This window comes from Lithobates pipiens, unplaced genomic scaffold (assembly GCF_037356315.1).
Source record: "Lithobates pipiens isolate NorthernLeopardFrog02 unplaced genomic scaffold, aLitPip1_a1.2 Scaffold_27, whole genome shotgun sequence".
NCBI classification, from domain to species: Eukaryota; Metazoa; Chordata; class Amphibia; order Anura; family Ranidae; genus Lithobates; species Lithobates pipiens.
The window spans coordinates 27,768,201-27,778,448 of record NW_027507788.1 but is presented as its reverse complement, the minus strand read 5'-3'; the positions used below and the strand labels follow the sequence as shown (position 1 = coordinate 27,778,448).

The 10,248-nt window shown below is 42.5% G+C and overlaps 1 protein-coding gene across 1 annotated transcript in view; it reads right to left on the bottom strand.

The window, feature by feature from the left end:
* Positions 1-668: 668 nt before the first annotated feature.
* LOC143932926 (uncharacterized) overlaps positions 669-10,248 on the bottom strand; it is a 50,411-nt gene continuing 40,831 nt past the window's right edge. The window contains exons 8-9 of the mRNA XM_077455864.1: positions 7,663-7,853; positions 669-4,398 (exon numbers count right to left, since the gene is read on the bottom strand). Coding sequence (XP_077311990.1) covers positions 1,805-4,398; positions 7,663-7,853 — 2,785 coding nt within the window. The 3' untranslated portion in view covers positions 669-1,804. The remainder of the gene's footprint in view (positions 4,399-7,662; positions 7,854-10,248) is intronic.

Below are 10,248 nucleotides of genomic sequence, written 5' to 3'. Positions count from 1 at the left end.
GCACCGGCATTCTTACTGTGGCTTCACAGCCGGGCACCCACTGCGCATGCGCGAGCGGCGCCGTGATACGCCACATAGTCATCTGGGACACGTGACAGGTCCCAGATGACTGTGCGGTGTGAGGGGAAGTGATGTCAGCAGCCTGGGCACTGAAGGACGTAGACTACGAGGGACTACAAGTAAAAAAATTATTTTTCCAATTATTTTATTTTTTTATGAATTTTACTCTATTTTTTTTTTGGGTGGCACCACTTTAAACACTAAACCTTTTTCTGACATTTGTTGGTTTCAAGTTAAAATCATTTTTTTTTTTTTTGCTAGAAAATTACATTATTTTTCCAATTATTTAATTTTTTTATGAATTTTACGCAATTTTTTTTTGGGTGGCAACACCACTTTAAACACTAAACCTTTTTCTGACATTTGTTGGTTTCAAGTTAAAATAATTTTTTTTTGCTAGAAAATTACATATATATATATATATATATATATATATATATATATATATATATAAAAAATTACATATATATATATATATATATATATATATATATATATATATATGTTTTATTAGACACCCTAGAGAATAAAATGGTGGTTGTTGCAATATTTTATATCCCACTGTATTTGTGCAGCAGTCTTTCAATTTTTTTTTTTTTTTTTATGACTTTAATGAATTAAAACAAAATTAAATTAAAATAAAAAAACTAACCAGTAAAGTTAGCCCCCTTTTTTTTGTATAATGTGAAAGATTTTACTCGCGAGAATCGTGAGAGAATCATGATCTTTTTATTCTAAGCAAAAAAAAAATCATGATTTTCATTCTGGCAGCTCTAGTGAACACAAAAATCCATTGAGGGGCACAAAAAGTCCTTCACCATCGGGGTGTCCAAAAGAAGTCCAATCGAATGGTTTTCAACCAGCAAATGTTAATGACCCAAGAACAACGGCAAATTGCAGCTTAAAAAACAACTGAGGAAGTACGGTCAAAAGCTGGCATCAACTGTCAAAGACAAGTATCCTGTCCCCCCCAGAAAGGTGGCAATTGTGGCACCGGAGGAGGAGAGGAGACAAATGAGCGGAAGTTCCACTTTTGGGTGGAACTTCGCTTTATGTGGTTAAACTGCCCTCATTTACAGACAGAAGTTCATTCATTTGATCTTAAGAACAAAATGCTACAATGTTTATAATTATGAATGTTGTACAACTTGGCAGACTGCTTGTTTTTTGTTATTTATTTTTTTTGACAGCTGTCGGCTTGAGCAGAGAACTCTGCATAGAATCGGGAAACTGCTTTGTTAAGATCACGAGGGGGGGGGAAAAAAATCTGGGTTCTTAACAATTAATTAATGCAGCTCTAGTGAGTATTATGAAGTCTTTAAAGGTTTCCTACTTGAGAGAAGCTTTAGGCCTCTTCCCCGTGTGCGTGCTTTGATGTCTCTTTAGGGGATATAATTGAGAGTATCTCCTACCGCACTCCTTACATTTATAGGGGTTGTCCCCCATGGGAGTCTGCTGATGTAGCTTGAGGTGCCCTAATAGTGAAAAGCTATTTCCGCACTCCTTACATTTACATGGTGTGAATACTGTGGTGTCTTTTTAGATTCCCTACTTGAGAGAAGCTCTTCCCGCACACCTTACATGTATAAGGCCTCTCCCCTGTGTGAGGCAGGTGATGTCTCCTCAAAATTGCTAATATAGAGAAGCTCTTCTTGCACTTCTTACATTTATATGGCTTCTCCCTTATGTGAGTACAGTCATGAATATGCAGTTTCCCCACTCGAGAGAAGCTTTCCCGCACTTTTTACATTTTTTTGGGCTTCTCCCCTCTCTGGGTCCTGCAATGAATGTTCTGACTCCCTGCTTGCGAGAAGCTCTTACTGCGCTCCTTATATTTATATGGTCCCTTACCTGTGTGAGTACTCTGATGTCTTTTTAGGTGCCCTAGTTGAGAGAAACTCTTCCCGCACTCCTTACATGTATAAGGCCTCTCCCCTGTGTGAGTCCTGTCATGAATCTTCAGTTTCCCCACTTGAGAGAAGCTTTTCTCGCACTTTTTACATTTGTAGGGCTTGTTTCCTGTGTGAGTCCTGTCATGAATTTTCAGATTTCCAACCCGGGAGAAGCTTTTCCCGCACGTTTTACATTTATATGGTTTTTCTCTTGTGTGAGTACTCTGATGTATTTTTAGGTGCCCTACTTGAGAGAAACTCTTCCCGCACTCCTTACATGTATAAGGCCTCTCCCCTGTGTGAGTCCTGTCGTGAATCTTCAGTTTCCCCACTTGAGAGAAGCTTTTCTCGCACTTTTTACATTTGTAGGGCTTGTTTCCTGTGTGAGTCCAGTCATGAATTTTCAGATTTCCAACCCGGGAGAAGCTTTTCCCGCACGTTTTACATTTATATGGTTTTTCTCTTGTGTGAGTACTCTGATGTATTTTTAGGTGCCCTACTTGAGAGAAACTCTTCCCGCACTCCTTACATGTATAAGGCCTCTCCCCTGTGTGAGTCCTGTCATGAATCTTCAGTTTCCCCACTTGAGAGAAGCTTTTCTCGCACTTTTTACATTTGTAGGACTTGTTTCCTGTGTGAGTCCTGTCATGAATTTTCAGATTTCCAACCCGGGAGAAGCTTTTCCCGCACGTTTTACATTTATATGGTTTTTCTCTTGTGTGAGTACTCTGATGTATTTTTAGGTGCCCTACTTGAGAGAAACTCTTCCCGCACTCCTTACATGTATAAGGCCTCTCCCCTGTGTGAGTCCTGTCATGAATCTTCAGTTTCCCCACTTGAGAGAAGCTTTTCTCGCACTTTTTACATTTGTAGGACTTGTTTCCTGTGTGAGTCCTGTCATGAATTTTCAGATTTCCTACCCAGGAGAAGCTTTTCCCGCACGTTTTACATTTATATGTTTTCTCTCCTGTGTGAGTACTCTGATGTCTTTTTTGGTGCCCTAGTTGAGAGAAACTCTTCCCGCACTCCTTACATGTATAAGGCCTCTCCCCTGTGTGAGTCCTGTCATGAACCTTCAGTTTCCCCACTCGAGAGAAGCTTTTCTCGCACTTTTTACATTTATAGGACTTGTTCCCTGTGTGAGTCCTGTCATGAATTTTCATATTTCCTATCCGGTAGAAGCTTTTCCCGCACGTTTTACATTTATATGGTTTGTCTCTTGTGTGAGTACTCTGATGTATTTTTAGGTGCCCTACTTGAGAGAAACTCTTCCCGCACTCCCTACATGTATAAGGCCTCTCCCCTGTGTGAGTCCTGTCATGAATCTTCAGTTTCCCTACTTGAGAGAAGCTTTTCCCGCACTTTTTACATTTATAGGGCTTCTTCCCCGTGTGAGTCCTGTCATGAATATTCAAATATTGTACTTGGGAGAAGCTTTTCCCGCACTTTTTACATTTATGTGGTTTGTCTCTTGTGTGAGTACTCTGATGTCTTTTTAGGTGCCCTACTTGAGAGAAACTCTTCCCGCACTCCTTACAGGTATAAGGCCTCTCCCCTGTGTGAGTCCTGTGGTGACTATTCAGATTTCCTATATGGGAGAAGCTCTTCCCGCACTCCTTACAGGTATAAGGCCTCTCCCCTGTGTGAGTCCTGTAATGAATATCCAGATTTCCTACTTGGGAGAAGCTCTTCCCACACTTTTTACATTTATATGGCCTCTCCCCTGTGTGAGTCCTGTGGTGACCATTCAGATGTCCTATATGGGAGAAGCTTTTCCCGCACACCTTACATTTATATGGCTTCTCCTCTAAATGAGAAATTTGATGTGATTTTTTGTATCTTAATGGTGAAAATCCTTTTCTGTACTCCACACATTTGAAGGATCTCTCCTCTGCTTGAGCCCCATTGTGTGTCTTCACATCCCCTACAAAGTACTTATCACACTCCTTACACAGAGAAGTCCTCTCCTCTGAAACTAACACTTGATGTCCCTTTAGACTTACACTGAAGTTTTTTCCACACTTTTTGCATAGCTGTGGTCCCCCCGTTGCAGGCTGTACCTGTAGCCCTCGTCTGGTAACTTCTGTGGGACCTGAAGTATCTCCAGAAAACCTCTTAGTAGGTTTATAATGTGGCTTTTGCACTAAACCATCTCTACGTGACCTCAAGTTATTTGTGGCTAATTTGTCTTTATAGACTTGATTTCTTTTAAGGTTTTCCTTCCTTGAAAGGTTCCGTAGTGCAGAGGGATGGCCTACTGATTCTTCTGGAAGAGCAGGCGAGGCGCGATTCTCTCTAGGTTTTGCTATACAGGGCCGCTGTTCTATTCCAGAACGTCTCACAGGTACAGAGTGCTTTGACTGCAGGTGTTTGCTTAGAGAGTCTTCATTTCTAAAAGCTATTTTGCACCACTGACAAGGGTGGATATCTGCTGTCTGTCTTTGTACTAAAACAAAACAAAAAAACGCAGTTAGCTCCCAGTAAAATGTAGTCCTAAGAGATAGAGCCTTTGCAAAAGTTAGACAATTAGGACCTTTCTGATATTTTATGTTAGCCAGTAAGCCCAGCCAGAACTCAAGCCAACCAACCAAGATAGATCTCAAATCAGTCCTTCAGGTAAGACCTCATACCAGTCTGTCAGGTAAGACCTCATACCAGTCTGTCAGGTAAGAACTTAAACCAGTCAGGCCAGAACTCAACTCAGCCAACCAGGCCAGAACTCATCCTCGTCAACAAGGTCAGAACTCAAGCCAGTCCGTCAGGCCAGAACTCAAGCCAGTCCGTCAGGCCAGAACTCAACTCAGCCAACCAGACCAGAACACAAACCAGTCTGTCAGGTCAAATCTCAAATCAGTCTATCAGGTAAGAACTTAAACCAGTCTATTAGGTCATAACTTAACTCAGCCAACCAGGCCAGAATATAAACAAGTCTGTCAGGTCAGAACTCAAATCAGTCTGTCAGGCAAGAACTCAAACCAGTCCACCAGGCCAGAACTTAACTCAGCCAACCAGGCCAGATCTCAAACCAGTCCATCAAGTCAGAAGTGGAATCAGTTCGTCAGGCCAAACTAAACTCAACCAACCAGGCAAGGACTCAACCAGACAACCAGGCCAGATCTCAAACCAGTCCATCAAGTCAGAAGTGGAATCAGTTTGTCAGGCCAAACTAAACTCAACCAACCAGGCAAGGACTCAACCAGACAACCAGGCCAGAACTCTAACCAGTCTACCAGGCCAGAACTCAAACCAGTCTACCAGGCCAGAACTCAAACCAGTCTACCAGGCCAGAACTCAACTCAGCCAACCAGGCCAGAACTCATCCTCGTCAACAAGGTCAGAACTCAAGCCCGTCCGTCAGGCCAGAACTCAAGCCAGTCCGTCAGGCCAGAACTCAAGCCAGTCCCGTCAGGCCAGAACTCAAGCCAGTCCGTCAGGCCAGAACTCAAGCCAGTCCCGTCAGGCCAGAACTCAAGCCAGTCCCGTCAGGCCAGAACTCAAGTCAGTCCGTCAGGCCAGAACTCAACTCAGCCAACCAGACCAGAACACAAACCAGTCTGTCAGGTCAGAACTCAAATCAGTCTATCAGGTAAGAACTTAAACCAGTCTATTAGGTCATAACTTAACTAAGCCAACCAGGCCAGAATATAAACAAGTCTGTCAGGTCAGAACTCAAATCAGTCTGTCAGGCAAGAACTTAAACCAGTCCACCAGGCCAGAACTTAACTCAGCCAACCAGGCCAGATCTCAAACCAGTCCATCAAGTCAGAAGTGGAATCAGTTCGTCAGGCCAAACTAAACTCAACCAACCAGGCAAGGACTCAACCAGACAACCAGGCCAGATCTCAAACCAGTCCATCAAGTCAGAAGTGGAATCAGTTTGTCAGGCCAAACTAAACTCAACCAACCAGGCAAGGACTCAACCAGACAACCAGGCCAGAACTCTAACCAGTCTACCAGGCCAGAACTCAAACCAGTCTACCAGGCCAGAACTCAAACCAGTCTACCAGGCCAGAACTCAACTCAGCCAACCAGGCCAGAACTCATCCTCGTCAACAAGGTCAGAACTCAAGCCAGTCCGTCAGGCCAGAACTCAAGCCAGTCCGTCAGGCCAGAACTCAAGCCAGTCCTGTCAGGCCAGAACTCAAGCCAGTCCGTCAGGCCAGAACTCAAGCCAGTCCCGTCAGGCCAGAACTCAAGCCAGTCCGTCAGGCCAGAACTCAAGCCAGTCCGTCAGGCCAGAACTCAACTCAGCCAACCAGACCAGAACACAAACCAGTCTGTCAGGTCAGAACTCAAATCAGTCTATCAGGTAAGAACTTAAACCAGTCTATTAGGTCATAACTTAACTAAGCCAACCAGGCCAGAATATAAACAAGTCTGTCAGGTCAGAACTCAAATCAGTCTGTCAGGCAAGAACTTAAACCAGTTCACCAGGCCAGAACTTAACTCAGCCAACCAGGCCAGATCTCAAACCAGTCCATCAAGTCAGAAGTGGAATCAGTTCGTCAGGCCAAACTAAACTCAACCAACCAGGCAAGGACTCAACCAGACAACCAGGCCAGAACTCAAACCAGTCTACCAGGCCAGAACTCAAAACAGTCTACCAGGCCAGAACTCAAACCAGTCTACCAGGCCAGAGCTCAACTTGGCCAACCAGGCAGGAACTCAAAACAGTCAACCAGGCCAGAACTCAAGCCAGTCCGTCAGGCCAGAACTCAAGCCAGTCCCGTCAGGCCAGAACTCAAGCCAGTCCGTCAGGCCAGAACTCAAGCCAGTCCGTCAGGCCAGAACTCAACTCAGCCAACCAGACCAGAACACAAACCAGTCTGTCAGGTCAGAACTCAAATCAGTCTATCAGGTAAGAACTTAAACCAGTCTATTAGGTCATAACTTAACTAAGCCATACAGGCCACAATATAAACAAGTCTGTCAGGTCAGAACTCAAACCAGTCAGTCAGGCCAGAACTCAACTCAGCCGACCAGGCCAGAATTCAAACCAGTCAACCAGGTCAGAACTAAAACCGGTCAACCAGGACAGAACCAAAATCAGTCAGTCAGAGCGTAACTCAACACAGACAACCAGAACAGACTGTAAACCAGTCAGCCAAACCAGAACTCAAACAAGTCATCCAGGCCAGAATAGAGGCTAGTCAGCCTTTCTTTGTGTCAGAAAGCTTCACATTGGTAATCTTTGATCTTCTGGTTGTTTAAGTAAATCTCCACCGCTCAAAGGTAGCCTACCCTTCATTAAAGGAAATCATTTTTTATATCAAACATTTAAATATTATTTAGTGCTTTGTAGAGTGCATAGATTCATTCATATTAGCCAGCAAGCCTATTCACAGTAAGCAGTTATTTACAATTATAAAGAACATTGTGTTGGTCGGTGTGAGAATCTCTACTGCTATAGCTTCTGGTCTCCGGGCCTGACCCCTGACCATGACAGAATAATCTGGCCCAAATATGGTGGCTCATATAGCAAATGCTGTGGATTCTTGTAGACAGCAAACTCTGGAAAACATTTTTAAAGTGGAAAGTGTGGTAAAAGGGCAACATTAGGATATCCGTGCTCTGCAGAGACGACTGCTGGACAAATGTTCCTGAGATGTTGCTAAGGCACGTATTCCTTTACCACTCAAGTTCAATGGAGACGGCCACCTTTACAGAGTCAGTTCCTGTAAAGATATTAAAACCCAGCAGCATCTCTTACCTTTAGAAAATGCTTTACGTTTCCACAGTGTGCCCCATCGAATGCCAAGCTCTTTTCCATATTCCTCCCCATACCAGACAAGCAGTTCAGTGTGTGGCAGGATATCTCTGAAAGATCGATAGTAGATTTTCTGGTGGTACTGGAATGCAATAAGGTTTTGCTCTTCTTTATATCTGGCACAATTCACATACCTTTAAAAATGAGGGCATAAATGAAACTGAAAAATCATGTCCCAAAAAACATGTAGAGTATGATATGATGATAAATAGTGTGGTGTGACTTGGTGTCAACCTTTTCTATGCCCCTCTATAGCAAAGTTCAGATTCAGATGAAGCAGCACAAGTAACAAGTCAGCTGTTCTGCACCACATGTATTATTTGGCCAATAGATGGCATTAAGTATCATAGGAAATATAGAGTAGCCTCAATCAGATTAGTCTTAAGGTGGGGGGGGGGGGGGGGGGTACCACCATCTCTAATGATAGGATATTGGAACGGGATACTTAGGGCTGCCCCAAGCATGCCCCCGGTATAATGGAAGGAACAGGACTATCTCTACCCAAGGATTAGGCCAAAATTATAATAAAAATTTGTTAAGAAAAGAACATGATTAAAAATGGTTTCTACAAAAAGCAGTTAGTATACAGCTGAAGATTACAACTGTGCATAGTTCATACAGAAGGTTTTAAAAAAGTTAATGAACCCCATGGATTATACGGGGAGCTGGAAATGTAGATCTTGACACAATCATCATAGGAAATATGATACTCAGCGCCATCTAATGGCAATATAAATTTTTTTTTAACTACTTCCCATCCGGCCAATGCATATATATGGCCGGGTGGGAGCTCTCTCCTTCTGACTGGACGTTCAGGAACATCCTTCAGAAGGAGGGGGATCGCGTGCGCCCGTGCCCGCGCAGAGGCGCAATTCCGATGTGCTCATGTCACCCGCACGCGGCGTATCTTGGATCGGCAGGAGGGCTCTGTGATTGGCCCTCCTAATCACATGATGGCCGTGTCCAATCACAGCCGTCATGTGATGTAAACAAACAGCTGGTTGCTAGGCAATTGGCTCTCCTCTCCTCACACGGAAGTCATCATTGAGGAGAGGAGAGTGGATCGCTGCAGCCGGCTGGTGATCAGTGAGTATGAGCTGTTTTTTACAGCTTTTTACTCACTGATCACCAGTCTAGTGTAAAACACACGTCTCCACACATGTCCCCAAATAATAAACACACAGGTCCCCAAATAATAAAAACACACGTCCCCCACATATGTCCCACTAAAATCACATGTCCCAATGATTATCTGCACACATATGTCATGATCACCTGCACACATCTGTACATGATCATTTGCGTACATATGTCCGTGATCACACAAACCAATTATTATACACTTAACGGAATTTTTTTCACCAAAAAACATGTAGCAGAATACATTTTGGCTTAAATTTATGACAAAATTCTATTTTATTGGATTTCTTTTAAAATAGAAAGAAGAAAATATTGGTTTTTTTTTTCAAATTTCTGCTATTTTTTCGCTTATATCGCAAAAAATAAAAAACTGAGTTGTGAATAAATACCACCAAAATAAAGCTCTATTTGTGCAAACAAAATGATAAAAATGTAATTTGGGTACAGCGTGGCATGACTGCGCAATTGTCATTGAAAGTGCGAGAGCGCTGAAAGCTGAAAATTGGGCTGGGAAGGAAGGGGGCAAAAGTGCCCAGTATTGTAGTGGTTAAATCAATAAAAAAACATGACAGAAAAGAGCTCAATAACATTCATTTTCACCACATTTGCACCAAAAGAATGTACATGTACTTTCAGAGGGTGCAAATTTATGCTATGCAAATTTTTTAGAAATACTCTCCTAAATCTCTAATTTTGTTGAGCGATGAAGCAAACGGTAAGGATATTGTTTCCATATAAGCCTACAGTGACTTTTGCATGTCTGTAAAGTGTTATGTCATTAGACTACAGTAACACTGAAAAAATAGCTGGGGAGTTCAGACATCTCCAAGTTTAATAGGCAAAAGCCTACCAAGATGTATCAGCAGTTCCAGGTTCTGGTTTGTGATCTCTCCATGATTGCCAAAATGTGTGCATTAAGTAAGCAAATTCATTTTTTTAAGCGTATGTCAAGCCAACATTAATTTTTTTCTGGTCCTGAATAAAGTGTAGAAGCTGTCAGGTTTTTATTTACTGGTTGCTATCTAGGTCTTCATTTGAGAGATTTTCACTAATTTCCTGTCCAGTTGACAATGATTTCACCAGACAGGAGGTAAGGGGAATGTCTGCAACAGTCACCACAGAAAGAAGTAGAAATCTGACAGTTGTTCTATCCCTATCCTGGTACAGATATATTTTATACTCATTGTAAATTACTTTTTCACTAACAATACATACAATCATTATTAGAGGACACAAATACAAAAAAACATACAAAATGACTGCTAAATCTAAAACGCGTAGAGCCGTTATATGCTACATTTTGCAAGCATGTGTTTGTGTACGCATTTTATTCACAATGTTTTACTCTTCAATCAATTTAGGATCATTTATCTCTAAACAACGTATTTC